Raw genomic sequence first — 27,136 nt, forward strand, 5'->3', positions numbered from 1 at the left:
CCTGAGATTCAAACTGCTGTACTCAGCTATCTTCAAAATATTCTTTCCTGGAGGGAAACAATCATTTTTTGATGAAGTACATACTAAGGAGGAAAGACAAAAGTGTGTCCAACAAAAAGTGAGCTGTGGTAATAAAGACCACAGTTTCAATGGAAAATTCTTGAGAGAAGGATAAAAGCACAATAGTTGGCTAGTAAGAATATATAGTACATTGGAAATGAAACAAAGACAGGATTTGGGAGATGGAGATGAACAGGAATATAAACAGTAACTTGGAAATTGACAAATGTGGGTTTGCAAAGCAATAATTATATCCATGAAACATGACAGAACAAAAAAATCTGGAAATATTGGATTTTTTTGACTTTGTTAAACTTGTATGGAACTCTAAAGCATACGCCTTACTTAATGTCATTAATGTTCTTTAAAATACTTAGAAGGGTTAAGAGGAGGGAGAAAGTGAAATGTAAATTAAATATTTTTTCTTAGCGCATGATTTTCTTTGCATGCTATAAAGTGAATTTTTTCAGTTATTTTTAAGTGTAATGGTGATACTAATGCAAACAGGTGCTCCTGCTTTTTCCCCTTCTTCCCTCTTTTTCCCTATTCAGTTTTAAGAAATGTAGGCACTGCAATGTAAAAAAGAAACGTCTGGTTAAAAGAGCATGAAAAAAAGAAGAAATAATTGATGTACTTTTTATTCTTATACTTGCATACGGGAATGACTGGATTAAGGCCCTTTGCTTGATCGAGTAACACGTTTTAAGAGAAAGCAAGTAAATGCAAAAGAACAGAGAATTTTATGAAGTTTTTTTCCTAGCAAATAAATGTATGTTTTTAGTAATAACTTTGTATCTGGTCCTCATGTCTTCACTGAGACAATCTGATAAAGAGAAATGGCTAGGAGATGATGTTTTCTGAAAGCATTCAAGTGTTTCTCATCTGGGAGAGCTATAAAGGTAAGACAAAACCAGGCAGCACTTAGCAGATGCTCAGGCTGTACCATGCGTCTTAGCATGGATAACCTTTCTTTTAGGTTAACCCAAGTCTATGAGTGTGGCTGTCAATCTGAAACACTTGCTCCTATTAAATGGGTAAACCTTCAATATTTGAAGATGTACACAGTTTTGTGTGTTAGTATTAAGTTAATATCTTTCATGAAGTATTGGAGGTGTGTTTGTTTTTTGTCTGAGGGGTTTCAATAAAACAAAAAGTTCTGTAAGATGTGACATGGACTCAAATGGATAGGACAAGAAACAACTGTATAAAAGATCAACCAGCCAAACAGTGTATGTATGTAACACAAAAGTTGGAAATATCCACCTAAAAAGCTGTTACACACAAAAGGTGGGAATAATAACTTTGTAATACAACGATGCTTTCTGTAATGTCTTTACATGTCAATTGTCTCTCAGATAAATACAAAAAAGAATGAGTACTGAACTGCATTAACAATGTAGAGTGCAAATAGTTATGCTACAGGAGACACACTTGGAAAGAAATGAACATGTGAATTTGATAAAGAAATATTTTCAGGATGATTATTCAGAGGAATATCTGCGACAAAGGTAGAGTACTTATATATACATTGTAAGAGGAGCTCCTACAGTGATAGATGAGGATAAAAAAGATAATAATGACAGATTTGAAGTACTAAGGGCCTAAAGGCAAGGGAGAAGGATTATACTGGCATGTATTTGCATTCCACCTAAAACTGTTGTAATGGAGCTTAAGAAAATTCTAGGAAACATAATCAGCTTTGAGCAATGAATATTAGTTATAAATGGGGACTGGAATTTGATATGCAGCAGTGGAGATGTATCTGGGAGTCCAGAAGGAAAATTTAGCAAGGGAAAGTAGATTTTTGAAGAATTTTATGAAGATATTTGGCATGGAAGATGTGAATTCAGTACTAGGAGTTGCATATTATTCTCCATGAAAAAAATAACTAGGATAGGCTAGCCAAAATTTGCATTTCACAGGAACAAGTGCATTTAATTGCAATTCCTGATATGCACCCAATAACCATTTCAGATCATGCACCAGTAATAACTAAAATAAAAACACAAGGTAATGAAATATAAATGAGACACTGGTGCTTTCCCAGTTATATGTTGAAAAGACTGGGCTAGGCTAGCCAGAATTTACATTTCACAGAACATGTAGATTTAATTGAAAGTCTTGATATGCACCCAATAGTTATTTCAAATCATGTACAAATAATAACAAACAAAAATACAGGGTAATGAAACAAAAATGAGACTCTGGCACTCTCCCACCTATATTTTGATAAGAGAGGAATTTAAGGAATGGGTATTGGAAATTACTCAGGAGCTATTGCAGAAGATATAAATTTCTTCTGAAAATATAGCTAAGGAGTGGGATAAAATTAAAGTAGAGTATAAAAATAGGATTGAAATAAAAGAAAAAGATATATGGTTAAGAAGTAACAAGAATTACTTAAGAGGGACTGACAAATGTTAAAATATTGCAGAATAGGGGGATTCTGAGAGAACAACAGGAGCAGCTGCAGAATGCTACACAAAAAATAAGGGATTACCTCGATAATATGCAAGAGTTTAGAAAGATTGCTGATAAGCAACTGTTTTTGATGATAACCCTAATGCACAAAAATTATTAGGAGAATAACTCAACAGAAAGTAGAAAGGGCTGTTGCCAAGCCTAGGGAGCCTATAACAAGGAAAATAAGAGATACTGTAGACGTAGTAGAAATATTTTGGAAATTCTATGACGGGCTGTATAAAGCAGAGAAATAAGAAAATCATGAAATTGTACAAATGGAAATGACTATGGATGAATTAAATATACCAAGGTTAGAGGTAGATGAAGCTCAATTACTAACAGGAGAGGAGAAAATGAGATAAAATAGTGATGTATAACTAATCCATTGGAAAGTCCCCAGGAATAGCTGGCATTCCAGTGGAAGTTTGAAAGCTAGAAAGGAAAAAAAAACTGATAAATATCTGGAAGGTTTTGTTTAAAAGTATTTTAAGAGGAGGAGAAGTACCAACATCCTGGAAGAAAGCAGTGGCGGCTGCAATACTTAGAGGGTAAAGATTCATCAGATCCAGCTTCATACAGGTCCATTTCAATCCTAAACCATGATTATAAAGTGTTTATGTCTACAGTGGCTAAGAGGTTCTCCGGTTCGATCCTCGGCTGGGATGCCTTCTGTGCGGAGTCTGCATGTCCTTCCTGTGGTCGCGTGGGTTTCCTCCGGGTGCTCCGGTTTCCTCCCACATCCCAAAGACATGTTGTAGGTGGATTGGACACACTAAATTGGCCCTAGGCATGAGTGTGCCTTCTGTGGAAGGTTGGGTGCCGGGCTGGCAGCTCAACACTTTAAAACTCCACTGCAAATCATGAGCGGACGGTGATATGCTGTGGCGACCCCTAACTGGGAAAAGCCGAAAGAAGTAGTCTACAGTGGCTAAAAGAATGGCAAATGTGATTACAAAATTGATAGATATGGATTAATTTGGTTTTGTGGAAGGGAGGCAAATATTTTACAACATTAACAGAACACTGAGGATCCAGAGGGAAGCAGAAATTACCACAGTTGTTGGTGGGTCTTGATGCAGAGAAAGCATTTGAGAGAGTAAGCTAGGACTTTATAAGCAGGGCAATGGAAGAATTTTCATTCCCTGATAAAATTATAAGGTTGATTAGAAAGATATATGAGGGATCGGAGGTAAAAATTAAAGTGGATGGATTCCTCTCTGATAATTTCTACTTGAGCAGAGGAACCAGGCAGGCATGTCCTCTTTCTCCTTTATTTGCATTATATTTAGAACCACTGGCAAAGAAAATAAGGGACTCAGAAATTATAATTGGTATGGTAGCCAAGAAAAGCCGGCTCTATTTGCAGATGATATTACGTTATACCTGATAAAAACTGAAAAGGACATTTCAGTGTTTTAAGACAGTTTCATATCTTTTTGGGATACAGAATTAATGAAGACAAAACAAAGGCAATAGCTGTAAATTATGTACCCACACACACATTGGTTCTGCAACATCCATATTTATGGGGACATGATAAAATGAGTACTTAGAGTATGGATTAAAACTGATTCTGGTGTGGCAGCTAAGGACATGTGGGAAGACACTAAACAAAAGACAAACAAAAACGGAAAAATTGAAAGCGCTGTTATATGGATATGGTTAAAAAATGTTTTTAAGTCCCTTTAGTCTTATGCACAGGTCAAGCATACTTTTTATCAACCAGAGGAGAAGTTGTGAATAGCAATTAAAGAACTGAAGGATTTTATCTGGGAGGGGAAGATGGCAAGAATCAAGTGGGATAAGCTGATTCTTCCAATAGAGCATGGTGGATTGGTATTACCCGATTTAACAGGGGTTTTCAGGGCTCCACAGTTAAGGCTCCTATACATAGCAAAAGCAGAAAACTGTAATTCAAAGTGGAAACGGATGATGATGAAATGGGCAGAAGCTCAAGAAACAAGGACAGACTGGGGTGTGGGATGCAGATCTTTAAGGAGAATAATGGTAATCACGGAGAACATTATATTCATAAAGTAGCAGAAAGTATTCTAAGATCTATACCAAGATGGGAATAGAGAAAGGAGATTCTGCCGATAGGGATGACTGCAATTAGAGATGCAGACAATAGGCAAGAGGAGCCGGAATTTATTGGAGAAAATTGGCAAAGGACCCAAGGTATTGGGAGGAAATAACTAGAGAGGGAAGGTAATAAAATGGGAATACGCCATTAATTTATTGGGACTGCAGGTTAGAGACTGCCTTCCCTATCAAGGATTGATATCAGTGTATAAGCAAATAGAAAGAAATAGGGGGTCCTAAACAAAAGACCAGCACTGTTAGGGTTTAGTAGAACAGAAGCTCCTGTTAAAAAATGAATAATTAGTATAGCATAGAAAATATTGAATGATAACTATAAGAGTCAATCACTGAAGATTAGGAAGGATTGGGAAGAGAGACTGAGTAAGCAATTCACAAAGAAATAATGGGGGCTGTATGTATGCCTCCCAAATATGCAACAAAAAGAAGTTATGTACTCACCATAACGTTCTATCTGAGTAGTTAGACTTCATTTGTCATCAACCTGTGGGTTTCAGATCTGACATGGATCCGAGCCGGCAGCTTTCCAAGCTAAGATCTGAGCTCCAAGCCCCTCCCCTTACCCATACTACACTGCAATCTCCTTTCAACCCTCAGATCGAGTTTGCCACCCACAACGTGACACACATCAACCCAAGAGAAATAACCTGACCTGTTCACAGAGACTAAGCTTACAATACCCAGTAAGTCTAAGTCCAAGGACTATCGCAAACCACAAAGGTGAGGGGGAAGGAGGGAGGGAAGGTTGATGACAAATGAAGTTTAACTACTCAGATGAAATGTTATGGTGAGTACATAACTTCTTTATCTGAAATAATTAACTTCATTTGATCATCAACCTGTGGGACAGAGTCCCCAGCTACCAAAAACCTTGGGAGGCACTTATGGAAGTATATTCCGGAGCACTACAGAACCAAACAAAGCCTTTCCTCTACATACCATGTCCAACTTATAATGAATAATAAAAGTGTGAGAGGAAGCCCAGGTAGCCGCTGAACAAATGTCATCCAGAGAAACTCTGGACCAGAAAGCAGTTGAAGTAGCCATAGAATGAGTAGAATGAGCATGAACCCTGTCTGGTTCTGCTAATTCATGGTCCTTGTACACTTGCAGAATACAAAGTGAAATTTATCTAGCAACAGTCACTTTTGAAACTGGTTTCCCCAAAAAGGGCTTGGCAAAGGATCTATAATTCAGTATGCAGATGACACTACCTTAATCTGTGCTGCACAAAACATTCCCACCCTCCTGCAAACAACTCAACTAGCATTCTCTGACGTTGAAAACTACCTTACCAAAGCCCAACTTATCCTCAATCCAAAGAAAACTCAGCTTATGATTATAACCAGTTCTAACAAAAACACTACCAGTCAATTCACTATCTACTCCACAAATGCTACTCCAATTGCTCCAGTGGCACAGGCTAAGCTATTGGGAATAACCATAGACTCCCACCTAAAATTTGATAGTCACCTCAACTTAACTATTAAAAAAGTACATGCCAAACTGGGGTCACTCTACCGTATCAAACCATTTCTTACCAACAACACAAGATCAGCCATTGCTCGCTCCCAACTTCTATCCACCCTACTCTATGCATCTCCCATTCTGACTAATCTCAACAAAACTGAACTAAGCAAAATGGAAGCCTGCTATAACAGAATTGCCCGCTTTGCTGCAAATTACTCATATAATTCATCACTGTACTGCTTTGAGAAAGCTCCACTGGCTTGAACTGCCCAACCTCCTAACCTACAATCAGCTCTGCCTCTGTCATTCTATTTCTTCCCCAATAAGTGTCCTGCCCTCAAAAACCTAGTACAACATCACTCAGCCAAAAGGCCTCTTAGATCATCAAGCAAACTACTACTAGAAGTCTACAATAGCTTTGGAGATGCACTATTATAGTAGTTCAGTGGCTAAAAAATGGAACTCTGTCCCTACTAGCATTCAAAACACATCATCCAAAGCCTTCTTGATAATAGTTTTCAATCTTACTCACAAACACTGGCTAATCTACAATGTATGTACTGTACCTGTGTACTACGTATGTATTCTACCTATGTTCCAAATTTCAGCTGTACACCACAAATCTATTAATTACCTTTATTTTTAAAATTAATATTTTTTTTTGTTCTCTCCACTGTACCTGTTTATGTGCCACATACCACTGTAAAAACATGTCTCTTGTAATTTGTGTGTATACTGATCATGTCTAAATAACTAAATGTGTCTGTAATTTTTCTTTGTGGAGCTTTTCTCCCTGGGCTTCTGCTGAAAAAGGGCCTTTTCGGCTCAGACACACCCGGTTAACAAATGTAAAATAATAAAATAAAAGGAAACAAATAACTGATCAGACTTGCGAAAAGGTTTAGTCCTATGTAAATAAAGGCTAACTGTCTGTGGACATCCAGCAAATGAAGTTTGTATTCCCCTTTATTTTGAAAATTAGGGAAAAATACTGGGAGATTAATAGACTGATTGATATTTGACTCTGAAGCAACTTTAGGGAGGAAAGAAGGATTTATCCTTATTAAAACCCTGTCCTTATGAAAAATTAAGTATGAGGGTTTTATACACAAGGCTTGAAGTTCGGATACCCTCCTAGCCGAGGTGATAACCACCAGGAAGGCAGTCTTCCACAACAAAAACTTTAAATCAACTGATGCTGTGGGTTCAAACGGAGGCGCAATAAAGGCCTGAAGAACCAAGGTCAAATCTCACAGAGGGGAAGGATGCTTAATCGGTCTCAGCAAAAAGGTGTCTTTGATGAAAGTCTTACAAATCCTAGAAGCAGCTAATGAACCTGAATTTTCTCCTACATGAAAGTGGGATATAGCCACCAGCTGGACCTTAACAGTGGAAGAGCTGGCCCCCTGCTGGAAAATCTGAGACAGAAATTCTAAAACTGCTGGAATTGGGGTGGTAAACAGATGCAAATCTCTCTGAGAAGCCCAGATGTAAAAACGCTTCCATTTACTACGGTACACCTTTCGGGTGGAGGACTTGTGCGCTGCCACCAGAATGGACTTAACAGGATAAGACAGTCCGGGAGTCTGGGCAATTAGTGGAACTGGAGCAACCAAGTAGTAAGCTTGAGGCTGTCCAGATTCGGAGGAGGAATTCCGGAGGGATGACAAATGAGAACGGAATGGGATCTAAGATCCAAGCCGGAGCTACTAAATGAGACCGTAGGTAAGGGAACCAAACCTGACGAGGTCAGAATGGGGCTATGAGAATAATCCTGCTCCCCAACCGATGAGCTTTCTGCTAGAATTTGTCATTAGAGGTAGCGGGTGATAAAGAAGACCGGTTGGCCAAGCATGGACAAGAGCGTCTCTGGGGGGCTTCCCCCCGAGGAGGAATCAGAGCGAAAAACTCGCTGCACTTCATGTTGGGTGGCGATTGCGAAGAGATCGCAACAAGGCTGACCCCACTTGAGGAAGATCTGTTCCGCTACACAAGGGTTCAGAGACCACTCCAAAATGTTAGACCGACCCGAAATGTGCGTTGCGATCAGACAACTGTTGGTGGAGACCGTCCATTCCCACACTCTCATGGCCTCTCGACAAAGCAGGTATGACCTGGTTCCCCCCTGTTTGTTGATATACCAGTCCACTGACATGTTGTCCGACTGAATTGCAATCATTCCCAGAGGAAGAGAAGCATGAAAGGCCTGCAACACCAGAAGGACTGCCCTCATCTCTAGAACATTACTATGCAGAACTGTCTCATTCGGGGACCATGTGCCTTGGACAGTCCTGCCAGAGCAGTGCCCTCCCCACCCTAGATGGGAGGTGTCCGTGGTCACCGTGGTTTGTGGTGGGTTTGCAATAAAGGGGTGTCCTTCTCGAAGATCCTGGGATTAAAGCCACCAGATGAGGGAAGTCTTGCACACCTTGCTTAGAGGAATTGGGTAACTTAAGGGCTGGTATAACAGACACCACTGAACTTGTAATGTCCACTGTAACACTCTCATGTGTAGACGTGCACAAGGAACCAAATTTATAGCTGCTGCCATAGACCCTAAGGCCCTCAGAACTAGTTCTGCTGGGGGTGAAGACATCTGAAGAAGTGCCAATACATGAAGGGTCAGGCTCCGAAGTCTGTATGGAGTCAAAAATACCTTGGCCTGGAGAGAATCTATTCTTGCCCCTATGACGTCCAGAATCTGAACGGGCTGAAGAGAGGATTTTACAATGTTTATCGTGATACCCAGTAAATTTGACAGTTGAAGGAAAACATTTCTGGATTGAACAAGTAGATGCCTGGAGGGGGCGGTGAAGAGCCAATCGTCCAGGTACGGAAAGACTTGAATGCCCTGAAGTCTCAGATGGGGCGCTACAACTGCCATGACCTTGATGGGAGCTGTGGTGAAACTGAAGGGTAGGGCCCCGAACTGGTAGTGATTGGCTCCATGCCAAAAGCGGAGAAACCTCCTGGATCGTTTGTCCATCATGATGTGGTAGTACGCATCCTTGAGGTCTACAGAGCACATCCAGTCTTCCTCCTGCAAGAATGGCAGGATAGATTGTAAGGTGAACCATCCAGAACTTCTCCTTGGCAACAGACAGGTTCAACGTGGATAGGTCGAGAATTGGCCTCAAGTCCCCCGTCTTTTTTGGCACCAAAAAGAACCTGGAATAGATGCCTGACCTGGACTGATCTGGGGAGACCGGCTGGATTGCTCTTTTGTTTAGCAGCTTTTCTATTTCCAAAGCTGAAACCTCCCTTTGAGCGGGTGGAACGTCTGGGAGATGCTTTGGAGGTAAGGGACTGGTCAGAAAGGGAATGGAATAACCTCTGGATATTATCCAAAGCACCCAGCGGTCTGACGTTATGGACTCCCATTGAGCTAGGTGCTTTGAAAAATGCCCAGTCTCCAGAGTGGAGCAGTCGGGCAACCCTACAGGGCTGCTGTGCAGGTCGATCTGAGAATGGTTCCCGTGACCCAAAATTCTTCGGCCCCCTCTGCCTCTGGGCCGGCATCCACCTTGTCCCCCCCTGCCTCTAGGGGAAAAGGAGTCCTGAGTGTCCCAAGAATACTGAGACTTCCGTAACCACATCTTCTTTTGCCCTCGCTGATTCCTGGAAAAGGATCTTTGAGGGTTAGAGAAGTGGATTCCAACGGCCGACAGTGTCTTCCTGTCCTTCTCACTCTGGACTGGCGTATCTTGAATGATCTTCCCAAACAGGGTCGAACCGTCAAAAGGGGCATTCGTGAAGGATGCCTTGAAAGGTTATGCAAAACCGCAAAGCAGGAGCCAGGTGTGACGCCTCATGGCAATGCCAGACCCGGCCAGCCTAGCGGCTCCCTCGGTGGCATGAGAGAGTAGGTACATGGACGTGTTAGTCACCAACTTAAGAGTGGCCATACATGCTGAGAATGAACGTTTATCCTTGGCTGAAATGGACTCCGGGGGAGACTCAGAGTACTCTTTCACGAGGTCGTGCTAAAGTCTGTCATGTGTAGTTCACACCCTTATGGCAATGGTAGCTGAAGCATACGTCCGCTTTCCGAGATGATCCATTACCCTAGACTAATTTGTCCGCAAGATGGACCGAGGAACTCTCCTGAGCCAGTTCCTTTTTAGTGGCCGCAGCCACCACCATGGCATCCACTGGGGAACCCTTACTCCATGCTGACATCCATAGGAGGGCTCAAAATCTTGTCTGGCCTTTTTGGTATAGGTTCTACAGTGTCCGGCTCCTTCCAAGCTCTGTTGGTAATGAGGTCCACCAGAGGATCAGCTGGGCGGGGGACATCCAATAGGTAGATGGGCCTGCGTTGAACGCCTCCAGGAATACAGACTCATCCGAGGAAGGCTGTTGGGAGGACCAACCTCCCCGCTGGCGCAGGATTTCCATTAAGTCTCCAAATGAGACATTCTCGAGAGGTGATCTGGGGGAGCCTTCCCCTTCCTCCAAGTCCGTATCCTCTGTGAGGGACTAGGGGGAGTCCAAGTGCCTCCTCTTGCACTAGGGGGGGGGGGTTCTCCAGGGAGGGCTCCCAAACAGCTTCATATTCCTCAAGGGGAACCATCTGTGGCGTATCAGACAAAGGCTGTCCCTGAGAGGACGGGATGACAGAAGACACACTCAGCAGTGAGGGAGCAGGGACGGACTCAGAGGAAAGAGTGAGGGATCTCGATCTTCCTGAGAGAACCTTCTCCACAATGTTGAAGGCCAAAGGGGAACCGGTTTCTCTAAAACTAGAAGAATGAGTACCCTTGCCCCTCGGATACAATGAAGGGATTGGAGCCGAACCCAGAACAGACAGACCCAGAGGAATGGTATGTCCCGACCATAACTGGAGCCGATGACACACACATCCCCCTGAATCCGACACCCAAATCATGGTTCCGAAAGCTCGGATCCAAATCCAGAGAGGATCTGACATACTCGAGGGCATGGCCTGCATTGAGGTTGGGGGAACCATATGTGCTGACCCCCTGACCACACCACCCCACCTCGGGTCCAGGGACTCCGAAATCCGGGGATGGATCGGAGAAGGAGCTATCGGGGCAAATATCAGAGCCGAACTCCCCGCTCAGGCAGGAGAGGGAGCCAGCAACACTCCCATCTGCAACTGATTCCGTATAAACCTTCTCATCATATGATCCATGTCTTGTAGATCTGGAGGACGCCACAGACACCGGCCAAGAGGGCCGATGCGTGGATGAACTCGAAGCAGGCCGAACCTCCTCGTTCGGCTCCTCGTTCGGCTCCGGAGAAAATCTAGGGGATGGGAGCCGAAAAGAAGACGGCTTAGAAGTCTTGACCGGGTTAGTGACAACTTTAATAGGAGGACCCGATAGATCCGATGGATCCGCTGGTCTCTTACAACCCGTATCTTTTTCTCTCTCTTTTGCTCTGTCTCTCTCCCTATGCTTTTCCTTCCTCGTCTCTTTGTCACCCTGTTTTGATATGGGAGTGAGAGTCCTGGACAGGGGAGGAGGACCTAAAGCTGATACGGCCACAGCCGTGGCCGTAGAGGAAGGAGAACAGGAAGAAATAGCTTCTGCCGGGAGAAGCCCAGCTAAAATTAACTTAGCCCTGCGGTTCCACAGGGCATGTGGATTAAAGGCTGCACAGATTTTGTAGCATGAAGAAAGGTGGGGAGTCCCCAAACACATGACGCACAGAGTGTGGCCATTAGCCTAAGAAAACTTATGGCCACACTCTGTGCATTTTGAGAAAGTCGGCTTTTGTGGGTACAACATCTCAATCCTCACAACAAAAAATAAGGCTAACTAAAGCCCTACCTACAATCACACCACACACAGCAAAGCTGGGAAAGGGAGGCCTACACTATCAAAACCACAAAGTTTACTTTCACTTTTTTTTTTTTTTTGCATTTTTTCTTAACGGAAAACCTGTGCGGAAGTAAAGGAGAAGGTAAACTCACACTACACACGCACACTAAAATTAACTTAACAGCTGAAGTAAGAAAATGCTACTCTACCTGCCTGGAGCTCAGAGATCACGTCTTGGTGAAGCCACGGCAAATGAGATCTGAGGGTTCGAAGGAGGCTGCAGTGTAGTATGGGTAAGGGGAGGAGCTTGGAGCTCGGATCTTAGCTTGGAAAGCTGTTGGCTTGGATCCACCCACAGGTTGATGATCAAATGAAGTTAACTACTTCAGATCTAGAAGATTTAGGATTTTTACTTGGAAATATTTACATAGGTATTTTTATCCCCCAAGTAGACTCCAGAGAATTTTTCCTCAGGTAGACAGCAAATGTTGGAGGTGTGATGGGGAAGAAAAAGGTAATTAGGAAAATATTTTCTGGTAGTGTATTGAGTTGACAGACTTTAAAGATTCCCTGAAGACTACTCTATCAGAGATATTGGGTGAGCAAACTGGTGTATCTATAGAAATGATTTTTATGAGATATGATGCAGAATCTGAATTGCCTAGACATAGTTAAGACCTTGTTGAGTCTAATTATGGTGGCTGCCAAAAAAGCAATTACTAGGAAACGGAAATCAAAGTCTAAACCAACTGTAATTGAAGTAGTGAACATAAGTAATAGAGATAAAACAACTGGAACTGGGATCTTTAGAAAAGGGTAGGAGCAAATTACACAGAAAAAAATGAGAATTGTGGGAACAATACACAAAGGGAAGGAATGAGGTTTAAAAAGAAGGCAGGATTTGAATATTTGCCTGACAATGACTGGGTAAGAAAAGTGATGTATAATGTTTGCAACTTAAATTATGTCAATATGGTTGGTGATGTACAATACTTGCAACTAAGGTTATGTCAATACAGTTTGTTTTCATTTATATAAATGCATGATTGCCTTTGTTATAAGTGATAATTTAATAAAGATGTTTCTTCTTAAAAAAAAAATAATAATGACAGACAACCTCCAGACACTGGACCAAAACCACTTTGGTTTTGTCAAGGGCAGGCTATGCCTGCTCAACTTGGTGGACTTCTTTGAGGATGTCACCAAAGCTATGGATGAGGGTAAAAATGGTCACTACCTACCTTGATCTGTCCAAGACATCTGACACAATACCACACTTGGGCATTGGTAAACTCAAGAGGTTAGGTATAAACCCTTATATCACCCAGTGGATAGCCAGGTGGCTCACAGGACCCAGGAAGTTAGAATTGGGGATTCCACCTCTATAAAAAGAGGCCAGTCACAAGGGGAGTCCCTCAGGGATGTGTCCTGGGACTGCTCCTTTTTGGCATTTACTTCTCTGTAATCAAGGTAAATGTCAATGGCTTCTGGCTGACTAAATTTGCAGGTGATTCCAAATTAGGAGCAATCACAGAATACTCCTCCGACACAAATGTTCTCCAGAAAGGCTGACACAGACAAATAACTGGTAGCAGAGCCATGGACTAAAATTAAATGCCAAGAAATGCATAACAGTATTCTTCAGGAAGTCATCCACCTCCGGTAACTATCATATTGACAACACACCCCTAACAGTTGACCCAGTAGTCAGGGACTTGGGGGAAAAACACAGACAGTAATCTAGCCTTTAAACATAATGTTGCTCCAGTACTGAGAAAATCATTCTATGTTGTGCAATTTATATACAAAGGTATGGCATCTAGGTCCAAGGAAGTCATTGTTCCACTGAATTTCGCATTCATCAGACCTGTCATTGAGTATAATGCCCCCTTTGTATGGACCTAACCAGGCACATCCAAAAACTGGAACGTCTGCAGAAGTTCCTCACTAAAAGAATACAGGGTGAAAGCAACATATCATGTACAGACCACATCACAGCCCTATGCCTGTATTCTGTTCTCCTACAGGCTGAGAGGAGATCAATGCCTGGCATACAAGGCATTGTCAGACAGTATCCTGATACACCTCTTGCATATTTGCACAACAAACAGTACCAGAATTGCCCATTTTAAAGACTTAACCCCTGCCTGTGATACAAATATGACCTGCTGGAGAGACAGGTATATATCCCAGAGATTACCCCTTCTCTGGAACAGGCTCCACATCCATGTGAAGCACAGCTGCTCTCTAACCCAACTGTAACCTAGACAACTGGATGGGAAACAGGAAAATCATCCCTGGTTTGGCACCTATGTTTCTAATGGATAGAGGCAGCCTGTAAATGGTTCATCTCCCAGGCTGCTGCTTGTAAATGTTGCATTTCTTAAGTCTCTTCCTACAATTATCAAGGGTACAAGAACTTGTCAGTGGTCTGGGATGCATGGCTAGGTTTAGAAAGGCCCTTGTGATCATTAGCCTAGTTAACACCTACGAACATATACAACTCCTCTCTTTATAAAATTCAACCTTGAAAATTTTTTTTTTTTAAATCCTACTAGTTTCTTTTTCCATTGCCAAATAAAGCATACACATCCCTCCTAAATACAGCAGTGTTCCTAACATACATCTATTCAACATATACACTTTCTTTCCAACAGCTAACTGAAACACCTTTTTTTCTGCAACATCTACCTCCATCAACAAATTGATATCTTTCAAATTTTATCTGCAATACACAATTTCATTCATCATGAAATATATTCCTCCCAGTTTTACTACATTTCCAAACTGCTTCCTTTTTATTCCAATGTAATACAACATTCCAAACTCCTTAATATTTGTTCAAATATAATCATACATTCAACAGCAACCTTTCTGTCTTCATCACCCCTTCCTTCATCCATATCCTGTTCTAAGTTATTAAAATCAAATCATCCAAACAAGCAACTAGTAACTGTAACCTCATACCACTCCCTACCTTCCACCTGGCTTCATCCATATTACTCACACACTTGCACAACTGCATTCATCACTGTAACAATCAAGTATAATGGACCTCTTTTACACTTCTTTTAATGTTTATCCTCTTTCCTATCCACCCATGTACCACTCACACCGACTTCTCATATGTTGTCCTTATAACATTAATCAATTGTCTTCCAATTCCAAATTCTTCCAGAATTTCCCATGTCTCTCTTTGATTTACATTATTAAATATCTCAGAGTATCACATGCAACCACTCTCCTCTCATCTTCCACAATAGTATCTATTGCTTCTTTAATCATAATTACCATCATAGTCACCTTATCCTTCACGCCAAACATGCCATCGCATATTACCTCTCTATCATCTTATGTAACCTCTTCCAAATTATTTTCATAAATATTTTATCTGCATTAACCAGTTTTATTAGCCTCCAATTCTTCAACTCCTTTCTTTTTCTTTCTTCCACATACATTTAATCACCTCACTAGAAATTTCATCTTTTCTTGCACCTTCCTCCTTCCAGTCATTCAACATTTCCAAAAATCCTTTCTTCTCATCTTCAGACATCTCTTTATAAAAATCAACAACTCAAGCTAACATGTCCTAGTGCTGACTCCTCCTTACCTTCATTTATTACAACTTCCAACTCAAAAATAAGAAGTTATGTACCTACCATAACGTTCCATGTTAGTTGTCTTCTCTCGCCTTCTTTCTTGCTTGATGGGTTCGGAGCCGATCCCTCGGCTCCGACTCGGCACTTGCTTTAGCTCGAGAACTCCTTTTACCAGCTCGAGGCAGCCCCATATCCCATGATGCAAGGCAGGAAGTACCCAGATCTCGTTTGTTGACAAAAGGGCAATAACACCAAGCATAAACAATACTTCCCAAAGGAAGAAGAAACTTACAAATGGAAAAAGGACCAGGTCTGAATGGTCTTTAGCATTATAGTTTCTTATACAAGGTCTGTCCAGGCCAGGGGAAGGAGGGAGGGTCGCAAGAAAGAAGGCGAGAGAAGACAACTAACATGGAACGTTATGGTAGGTACATAACTTCTTAATGTTAAGTTGTCAATCTCGCCTTCATTCTTGCTTGATGGGACCGGCCCCTAGCACCTTTATCCTGGGTGGCTCAATGGAACAAACTCTTGAGGACTGTAGAGCCAAAACTGGCTCTGTCCCTGGAGGCCAAGTCCAATTTGTAATGGGAAACAAAAGTGTGAGGAGTGGCCCAAGTGGCCGCTGCACAAATAGTGTCCAAAGGCAGTCTAGCTTGAAAAGCTGTAGAAGTAGCTAAACTCCTAGTTGAATGTGCTTTAGGTTTTGAGCACAGCTGTTTTCCCCTGATCGTATAAATTTCAGTGATGACCGAAGAAAGCCATCTGGACAAAGTCACTTTAGAAACAGGAAGGCCTTTTTATTATCCATAGGAAACAAAAAGTTGATCAGATTTTCTAAATTTTTTGTTCTGTCCAAATAAAATCTAAGCTGACGGTGGACGTCAAGATAATGTAGCTTTTGTTCAGCTCTATCTGAATAGTTAGGAAAAATACAGGAGATCAATAGATTGATTCAGATTGTTTTTCAAGCGACCTTAGGTAAAAAGGATGGATTAGTTCTCAAAGATACTCTGTCTTTGTGAAAATCAAATAGGGTCGAACCGAAAGAGCATGAAGTTCAGACACCCTCCTGGCAGATGTAATAGCCACTAGGAATAAAGTTTTCCAAGAAAGATATTTCAGGGAACAAGAAACAGCTGGCTCGAAGACGGGAAGAATCAAGGATGTCAGCACTAAATTTAGATCCCACTGAGGAGGAGGATTCCTGATTGGAGGCTTTAGTAGGAAAATTCCTTTCAAGAAGGCCCTGCAGAGCCTATGGGACATAATATTATGATCTGCTATCCCGACATGAAAATTAGAAATAGCAGCCAACTGAACTCTGACTGTGGAAGAAGAGGAGCCTGCATGAAAAATCTCTGCTAAGAAGTCCAGAACTGCCTGAACAGGGGCAGTAAAAGGATCAATATTTTGGGCCTTAACCCAATAAGAGAAACGTTTCCATTTGCTTGTGTAAATCCTCCTGGTAGAGGATTTTAGTGTAGTTACTATGATATCTCTAACTGGGTTAGAGATCAAAGGAAGCCTGGCTAAGGAAGGAAGTGGAGCAACCATGCTGTGAGGTTGAGAGAAGGGATTGACCGGTGCAGCTGACCGGATTGGTGAATCAGTAGATCTGGCACTGGGTCCAGATGCCACGGCTGCACCAAAAGGTGATGATGGAGGAACGGGAACCAAACTTGTCGAGGCCAGTAAGGGGCAATGAGAATCAATTTGGCTCTCAAACGGTAGCTTTCTGGATCACCTGAGGGATCAGAGGAAATGGAGGGAAGGCATAAAGAAGTCCCTGGGGCCAATCCTGGGTCAGAGCGTCTCTGCGGGGATGGCCTGATAGAGGGAAGCCGCTCAAGAAGTCTGGGCATTTGCTGTTTTGGGGAGTAGCAAAAGGTTCGCAACATGGACGTCCCCATTCCCGAAACATCTCTTCGCTATGGATTGCTTGAGAGACCACTCGTGAGGCATGAGAATAGCTCTGCTCAATCTGTCCGCTATAATGTTGGTTTTCCCAGGGATATGCGTTGCTACCAGAAACCGATGAGAGGAGATCGCCCATTGCCATAGTCTGAGCGCTTCTCGACACAAGGGGTAGGACTTGGTTCCGCCCTGTTTGTTGATATACCAAACTACAGACATGTTGTCTGTGTGGACTGCAATTGTCCCTACGGGAAGAAAGTCGTTGAGGGCTTGCAACGTTAAAAGCACTGCTCTCATCTCCAGGACATTTATGTGCAGATGGTACTCGAACGGTTGCCACGCCCCATGAACCATCCTGCCCTGATAATGACCCCCACCCGATCAGGGAGGCATCCGTGGTGACAGTGGCTATCGGGACGGAGGTACAAAGCACCTGCCTTGGTGAACCTGAGACGATGTGATCCACCAAGCAAGATGTTCTTTGCATGTTTGTGTCACCAGAATCTGGTGACGCATTGGGAGTTGTTGGTATGACCACTGTGTGAATAGCATCCACTGAAGGAGGCATGTAGAATCGAGCCAGGGGAAGAAGAGTGATGGCCGCAGCCATAAGACCTAATACCTTTAGAACCATTCTGGCCTGTACCTTCTTGCTGGCCAGAATGATCCTGACATGAGTCTGAATGTCTGAAACTCTTTGTTCTGTAAGGGTAGCTGACATCCGAACAGTGTTTAAGTTTGCGCCTATGAAGATAATAGACTGGCAGGGCGATAAGGAAGACTTTTCGTAGTTGACTGAGATGCCCAAATGAGAACAAAGGTCTATTGTGTAATCCCTGGCTTGTATAAGCTGATGCCTGGTGGTGGCTGACAGGAGCCAGTCGTCGAGATACGGAAACACCTGGAATCCTTGACGCCTCAGGTGAGCCGTGACCACTGCCATGCATTTGGTGAACACTCTGGGGGCTGTAGTGAGACCAAAGGGCAGGGCTCTGAACTAGAAATGACTGGACCCCAGCCGAAAGCGGAGAAATCTCCTGGAGCGTCTGTGAATTTTGATGCGATAGTATGCATCCTGAAGATCTATTGAGCACATCCAGTTGTCCTTCTGTAAGAAGGGCAGAATTGACTGAAGAGTGACCATTCGGAATCTTGTCTTCCTGACAGACTTGTTGAGTCTGCTGAGATCCAATATTGGTCTCCAGTCTCCCGCCTTTTTGGGACCAAAAAGAACCTTGAGTAGATTCCGGGCTCTGAATGGTCTATTGTAACTGGCTGAATGGCTCTTTTTTGCAGTAGTTTTGCGATCTCTAACTCTGCAATGTCCCTTAGACCGGGTGGTACATCTGGAAGGGAACTTGAGGGGAAGGGACTTTCCTCGAAAGGAATTATGTAACCCTTGGATATGATCGACTGTACCCATCTGTCTTGAGTGAGGGAATGCCAGGCTTCTGGGTACAGTGATAATCTTCCCCCGACTGCCTCCAAGGAGGGACAGCCAGGCAACACCTCAGGGATGCTGAAAGGGCTTCTCAGGAAGAGACTCCCTGTTGCCCTGATTCTTCGGACCCCCTCTGCCTCTAGAGCGGCGTCTGTTGTTGTTACCTCCTCTGCCTCTAGGGGTAAACTGACCACGTGAATCCGGCGTGACTCCTTGGGATTTACGGAACCACATCTTCCCACCCTTCTGTCCTTTGGGATAAGGCCTAGAAGGGGTGGAAAACGGACTCCAACAGCAGAAAGAGTCTTGCCGTCCTGCTCACACCTGGTCAAGGTTTCCTTCACCTGAGGGCCAAACAAAGCTGACCCATCAAAGGGAGAATTTGTGAAGGACGCCTTAAAGGGATCCGCAAAATCACATAGCCGCATCCAGGCTTGGCGTCTAAGAGCCACACCTGTGCCTGCGACTCTACTGCCCATCAGCAGCATAAGATATTAGCCGCATGGAGGAGTTAGCAATGGAATTGAGGGTTCCTAGCTGCGAAGCAATCTTTCTTGGGCCCCTGCAGCTGTAGGATCCTGAACTACTTCTCCCAGCTCCTTCAGGATATCTCTGGAGTCTGGTGAAGTGACAAAGATAATTCAGCGAACGATAGCAAAGGTCGCTGAGGAAAACATCCGGGCTTGCATACCTATCCATGGTCCTAGAGTCCTTATTAGGAGGATGGACGGCACGGAAGGATCTGCAAGTTCCTTTTGGTGGCCGCAGCCACCACCATGGCATCAGCGGGGACACCCTTGGTAAGGAATTGTTTGTCACTAGGGGCAGTTATAAATTTAGAAGGCCTCCTAGGGACTGGCTCTACAGAGTCAGGAGCTGTCCACGCCTTCGTGCAATAACCTGCATAAGGGGGTCGAAGGCGGAGACACCCAGGAGGTGGAGGGCCGAGATCCAAACGCCTCTAGGTATACTGACTCATCCTCAGAGGGATTGTTGGTGGGCCAGTTTCCCTCTGTTTCAAAGTTCTAGGATGTCTGAGAAGGAGACATCCTCAGAGGGGATCTAGGGGATCCCTCTGACTCATCAAAGTCAGTATCCGAAGTGACAGACTCAGGGAGTCTACATGCTTCCTCTTACAAGTCCTCTTCCTAGGAGGATCTCCCGAAACATCAGGAGAATCCTCGGAAGAGGGGAAATTCCCAATGGGGAAACCTGAGGCGGAGGATCTCTGGGTCCTGTAGCAAGAGAAGTGGCAGAGATGTCAACAGGTACAATAGAGGGAGGAGCTACGGGAAGAGACTGCTGACTGATACCAGTGGCCAGTACACTCTTCATCACCTCAATGCTCCCTCCCAGGCAGGTCCGAGAGACCCGCTCCAAGAGCTAGGAACTCCAGAGGCCACCGAAGGGAAGCCTCCGAGGCAGATGTCGGAGCCGAGCTCACCAAGGCCGAGGCTCCAAGGGGAAGAGCGGGCTCGGACAAGGGTCGATGCCACTCACCCTCGGAGGAGACCATGGAAGCCCGACCACGAATCCCTCTAAGGAAGAGGAGATAAGAGTAGGGGCTGAAGGAACAGAAGGGGTATCCGTCCTCCAGCCGTAGCAGTAACCATGCCCGAAGACTCCAACTCCAAGCTCTGGGGTAGAGTTGAAGGAGGAACTGTAACGGGGTGTGGACCAACAGTCGTCTGCTGAGACGGACTGTGTAGCATTTGGGCCAGTACCTGTGACTTGAGCAATCTACTGACCACTCTCTCTAGGTCATGATCTGACAACCTGGATGACCTTGAAGATCGGCTCCGATGGCTCCGTTCCGATAGAAGAGGCGAGGCCGGAGCCGAAAGTATCGGCCCCAAGGAAGGAGACCCCGACCTCTTCCTGGAATGGGTCATCGGAGCCGATATTACTGATCCTGTCGGCACCGATTTCACGGAGCCGGCAGAACGCCACGATGTATCGGCCCCAGCCGGAGCCGATACAGCCACCAAAGTAACGGTGTCGGAGCCGATCGGAGCCGACACCGATGCCCGTGCCACGTGGGTGTCGGAGCCGGTCGGAGCCGACACCGATGCCCGTGCCGCGTGGGTGTTGGAGCGGTCGGAACAGACACCACAGTGGTCAAAGCAGATTCGCACCGATAGCCATCGGCCAAAGCTTAGTGGATCCAGAATCGGCTCCAGCCGAGCCGATCTCGACTCTATACTGAGTCGGAGCCGAGGCCACAGGCTTAGAAACAGAAGCCTGGGTCTTGGCAGATTTAGTTGATTTTGTGGGGCCGACTTAGCCGGAGAGCCCTCCGGCCAAGAAGACCCCTGAGAATCAACTTATTCCGTCTCTCCTGCAGGACTCTCTGGCTGAAGGAGTGACAAATAGCACAGGAGTCCTGCAGGTGAAGAGGGCCCAAACAGTACAGGCAAGAAGTGTGACCGTCTGTCAGAGACATCTTCTGACAGCACGAGTCACACTTCTTAAAACCTGAAAACCCTCTCTTTAGACATGGTGCCTAACAAAACACACACACACCAGTCCAATTAAATTAAACTAATACCAAAAAGGTATTTAGTAAAAAAAAATACCAACACACACACCCTAACAGGGGGGGGGATGGGATAGGGAATTAACTGACTAAAAAAAATTAAAAGAGACAGGGATTTCTGTCAGAAAAAGTTAAATTTAAAGTTAAACTATCAAAACAAATAGTTTTTAACTAAAAAGGGGCTTAAATGTCACAAATGTGAATTACTTACCAGGAGCTGGTAAAGAGAAGACCTCCCAAGCGGCTGCAAGCGAGATCTGGGTACTTCCTGCCTTGCATCATGGGATATGGGGCTGCCTCGAGCTGGTAAAAGGAGTTCTCGAGCTAAAGCAAGTGCCGAGTCGGAGCCGAGGGATCGGCTCCGAACCCATCAAGCAAGAATGAAGGCGAGATTGACAACTTAACATTATTCCTTTCCAACTCCTATACTCATTCCCTCTTAATCATCTTTCTCTTCCATCTTCTTCCCCCCAACCCTTTCTCCTCATACATTCTTTCTATATACCTCTCAACAATCTCCAGGTCTCTTCCTGTTTACACCTTATTACTCACTTTTAGTTCTCCGGTGTCCTGACCAGATTCCCTTAGTCAATATGAGTACCACGGATCTTTGTTAAAAACAGGCCACCGACCTAGTGGAACTATCTCAGTCAACAAAATGTAATTAAAATAAATAAATGTGCCTATTTACAGAGTGACTTGAATGTTGGTCTTCAATCTGATAAAGTTCAATGGTAATGTACATTAAAGCCTTCATTACTTGATAAAATAAATTCCTGCATTTATTTTGAACCTTTGCTTGTTTTTTTTCTTTTATTTCTGAAAGCTAGGACGTGTTTGGGGTTACACTGTACTAAGACTCTGCTGTCATTAATTAGGTCTGCTGCCCTGTTTGAAAAGGGTCTGTTAAAATGCTTAACAGTGATTTGCATAACTTGTCCTAAACAAAAGTACTGCTACACAGACCTCAGAATAGCTACATAATATGTAATGAAAGATGTCTGCAAATTTATTTCAAGTTAGAATTATAAATGTACAACAATTAGTCTCCATTTATACTAGACTACAAAAGGCAGCATGGTGTAGGCCACTGTGGGCTCATCTAATCTAAATAATGCTGTTTCTTTGATAAATCGGGTAAAGCAGTATTCAGCAAAAGGGGAAAAAAGAAAGTGACTAGTTTAAAAACGAGTTGACAATGTAACAACTTGAGTTCATGCAAATCAAGCAAAACACTCACTACTACAACTCTTAATTTACTGAGACAGAAGAAGCTATTCTGAAACATGCAGTGCCCTATATACCTATTTATATTACATTTATTTTAAAACTGGACTTATAATTCCTACAACACTTGCATAGGAATTTACAGGAAGACTTAGCCAGTGTTATGCAAATCCAATCAGACTGCAAACAAATTTATGGTAGTTAGCACAGAGGATTAAAGGCTCCAAACTAAGTCAAGAGTATTTTTTCTTTTGTTTTTGGAATGTATAAATCAAAGCATATTGCTCAATTAGAAAGACTCCAAAGATACCTTACCAAGGAAATCAAAGGCTTTACATCTCCTCATTATACTTATTAGCCTGCAGGCTGCTCCAAGGTGACATGTCTTGATTTTCGGGCCATGAAATTCCAAATCCTACCTGACCGTCTCTCTCTTTGCAAAACCAGCAGCTCTACAAATGATCACACTACAGATCTAAATCTCCACTAACAAATAAACAAGACTCACTGAAGACATGGGTTATTAACTTGATATATTCTCAGTGTATGAAATAAGTTACCACTACAGGACTAATAAAGTATGACTTTGACTATCTTTAAGGCAAGTCATGACGAGTGGATGGGTAGACAAATTGGCGTCAGGACTGTCATGAACAGCCTTGCATTTGGTAAGCACTACTAAAGGCTTGAAAAGGTAGGAGCAAGTTATGACGTTTGTCTACTTAAAAGTATATATGGATAGGCACCATATGGCCAGCCAAGGAAGTAACAGCCAGCCAGCTTCCAAACCTTCAGGGCACCTTCCACATGCCCAAACCCAAGCTCGAGCTGAGCTGACTAAAAGACAAATTTGGGAGCCACGCCTTTCAGAGCTTTCCTGCCAACAGAGAGAGGGAGGCAGAGTCTTGAAAAGACAATGCTAGCAGGAACAAAAAACAAAACCACAACTTGGCATAAACATACCAATAAACAAGGAGGGTAGAAGGAGGAAGCGGTTACTGCAGCAGTGATCTTTCAAACTACTACAGTTATGGTAAATTTAAATACACAGCTGTACTAGGCTCATCATACTGAGGACTGTAGCTGTAGCCTTAACTAGAGGGATAGATTATGATAGCTTACTACATTTGGGAGGTGGAAGGAGAAAAGTCCAAGAGTCCCTGGAGCATGGTCCTTGCAAAGCCTGATCTAGAGAAGGAATGAAGCTTATGGTGCTTAGTAAAATTATGTACAGAGGACCAAGTTGCTGCTTTTGGAATACTTCTATAATCCGACCCATTCCAAAAAGCCATAGATGAAGCAAAGGCCTTGACTCTGCAAGAAACAGTCTTGTGATGAGTTTTGACACAGGTTGTCCATTCTTACTTTCACAAGAAATAAACAACTGATCTAAAGATATGAAAGATTTAATTCTGTCAAGATAGTACCTGAGCTGTCTGTGGACATCCAAGATATGGAGTATCCTTTCTCCCTAATTTTTGGGTACAGGAAAGAAAAAGGGGCTATGGATAGTTTGGCACAAAAGTTAATTCTCAAAGAAAACCTGTCCCTGTAGAAAATGAGGTAGGGTTGACACCATAAGAGCATGCAACTCAGATACTCTTCTTGCAGAGGTCAGAGCAATCATAACACTGTTATCCATGTTAAGAACCTCAAGTCAGCCAGGTTAGCTAGTTCAAATGCAGCAAGCCTCTCTAATACAAAATTAAGATCCCAAGGACGGGCCAAAGGTTTTCTTGGAGACCTCTTATGCAAAACTCCTTTCAAAAATATTTTGAAATGAGATTGCATTGAAAGAGGAGGGTTCTTGAGCAGACATGCTGAAATGGCCAATAAATTAACCTTAATAGAGGAGTAAGAAAGGCTACAAGATAGTAACTCACACAATATTGTAAAATTGGAGAACAACTAGCCCTGAATGGGTGTTGGTTATGTTGTTAGCACCAACTAGAAAACATTTTCCATTTGCTAACACAGGATTTTCTAGTAGCAGGTGTTCTTGCCTCCATTAGTATCAGCTGCAAGTCCTAAGTAGACAAGTGCCTAAAACGAATTAGGATTCTATCATCCAGGCAGTCAACTGAAGTTGATTGTTTGGGTTTATCAAACATCCTGTTTTTGTGTAAGTTGATCCACTTTGTGAGGAAGCTTGTGGCAATTGCCCCTGGCTACTTCCAAAAGAAAGGAAAACCACAGTTGCCTGGTCCAGTAGGGAGTCACCACAATGATCCTGGGAGATTCCTTCTGAATCTTTAGCAGTACCTTGGACATTAGTAGAAAGGGTAGAAAAGCATACAGGAACATTCACACCCAAGTAAAAAGAACAGAAAAGAAAAGGAATCTGGCAGTGCGTTGCGTTCTGGAGCAGAATCTTACCAGGTGAAAATTCAGACAAGAGGCAAAGAGGTTTATACTTGAGGAACCACCCGCAGATGAATCAAATTTTGAAAGACCCCCCAATGTAATTTCATTTGCGAGGGTCTGGCTCTTGTCCTGCTCAACTTATCCCCATATTGTTTGCCTGCTATTATTCCTACGCAGTCTATTACAATACTGTGGCTTCTAAAGTTAGCTTGGTGAAGTAGAATGTTTTACACAAATTTTGCTTACAGCAATAATTTTAGTAAATGATAACATTTTAAATAGTCAAGTTTGTTATGTTCTAATGTTGGAAATCATACATGTAATATTTTAGTGTATTCCATGCTATGATGTACGTTGTCTTAATAGTAAAGCCCCTTTTTTGGGGGGTAGGCAGCAAATACCTCGGCTGAAAGAGACTGCATCATGGGCAATTTTGCTGACTGGTTAACATAAGCTAAACAATACCATATTACATTTTTTGCCCTGCACATGTCACTTTACAATAAAAAAGATTAGGCTAAAAGAGCTTCATCTACTCAGAGGTAAACTTAGTCGGACCAAATGTGCAATATGCAAACCAAGTGCAGGAGGTAACTTACAGACTCCAGTCTTTCTTTGGTCGTCTGAAGCTGCTGAGCCAACTGCTGACAGCTTTCCAGTTGTTCCTGAAACAAAACAAATGGAAGTAAAAGGTCATACTGACAGGTACAAACAGAAAAAGACGCACAGTAATAATATGAGCAAACATGACAGAAGTTTTTACTTCTATTACTGTTTATTAGTTTTATTGTTAAACTTGTACTGCATTTTCTACATTTATCTTTCACTGGTGGAAAAAATAACACAACACAGCTATATGCTGATAACACACCTGCGTTTTAGACTACAATAAATTCACCTATTATGTTTCAGAAATCACATATTTCTATTTACATAAATCATATGCTCATCATGAACACATTTATCCACATCCTATGTGAGTCATGGCCTCCCTAACCAGCCTGAAATCCTACTGTAAAAATCTCATCTCAACTTTAGTTAATTCACAGCGGACAAAATACACACAATGCACACACAAACACTATTCCTCAAATAAGTATCGCAATCTAACTCAAGTTTTGTTAAATGTGAGGTGAAGATATTTCAAACATAGTAAAAAATAAAACAAACAGACTGCAAGCAACAAAACTGACCACCTACATAACTAAACAAGATAAATTTAAACTACAAGAAAAACACAGCTAAATTATGGTTTGCAACCAATATGTGGAAATGCAGTTCAACAAAAATGGGTTGGATGAACATGTGTTCTACCAATGCCCGTAATGTCGAACTGAAAATATATGACTTCATATTAGCAAAAGTGAGTGCACATTCGCTAATATGAAGTCAACGTTTTGAACTGAGATAGCGGTACAATGCGGGAAATGTTCTCTTTCTCAGAATTGATATATATACAATATACAGGGGGGTGTGGGGGGCACAGCCACCTACATGGGGGGTGCAGGGGGGACTGGATCCCCTGCAAAAACGTTAATGGATAACACGGATTTATGACAATGGAACTTCCTGTGCTTGAATGTCGATTGCCATGGTTACCATTTCCGACATTTTTGGTAATTCATTATTACCAATCAGATAAGTCAGTAATTTTGTTGAAAAGTGTTTTCAGTTTCAACATTTTGATAGCAAACTCTAAATTATATAACCAACAAATTCTAACCTTACCCTAACTTTAATCCATAAACATTTGCACATATATATTAAATACATCCCCTTACCTAACCTTACTCTAACCATAACCTGCCAACACTTTTGAAAATCAAAGGTATTGGTCAAGTATCCATAGAAAACCTACATTTTCTAATTCACTTTTGCACTTTAATAGCTGGCATCTAAATTATGGTTGTTAAAGGACAATTGGTCCAATGGAGAATGATTTCTGATACAGAGGTTTTCTATAGTGAATGTGACGTTTTACTTGACATGTTTTACAAAAGTGTTTATCCAGTAAGCTTTGTTTCTGAAATCAGAGATGAAGTTATATCTAAGAGAAGGAATGTGGTGTATCTGCCAATACTGGCCTCAAGTAATCTGAACATTAATAATTATTTGGATTTTTCAAGTAGTAAATCTATTTATGAGAGTAACAAGTAATGTATTACTACATATA

General features: G+C 42.7%; 1 protein-coding gene across 1 annotated transcript in view; it reads right to left on the reverse strand.

The window, feature by feature from the left end:
- SCLT1 (sodium channel and clathrin linker 1) overlaps positions 1–26,574 on the reverse strand; it is a 780,532-nt gene extending 753,958 nt beyond the window's left edge. The window contains exons 1-2 of the mRNA XM_044065718.1: positions 26,563–26,574; positions 25,563–25,628 (exon numbers count right to left, since the gene is read on the reverse strand). Of these exons, the coding sequence (XP_043921653.1) occupies positions 25,563–25,628; positions 26,563–26,574 (78 nt within the window). The remainder of the gene's footprint in view (positions 1–25,562; positions 25,629–26,562) is intronic.
- Between the last annotated feature and the right edge of the window lie 562 nt (positions 26,575–27,136).

Source organism: Protopterus annectens, chromosome 3.part0, assembly GCF_019279795.1.
Source record: "Protopterus annectens isolate FY-2018-M chromosome 3.part0, PAN1.0, whole genome shotgun sequence".
Taxonomy (NCBI): Eukaryota; Metazoa; Chordata; order Ceratodontiformes; family Protopteridae; genus Protopterus; species Protopterus annectens.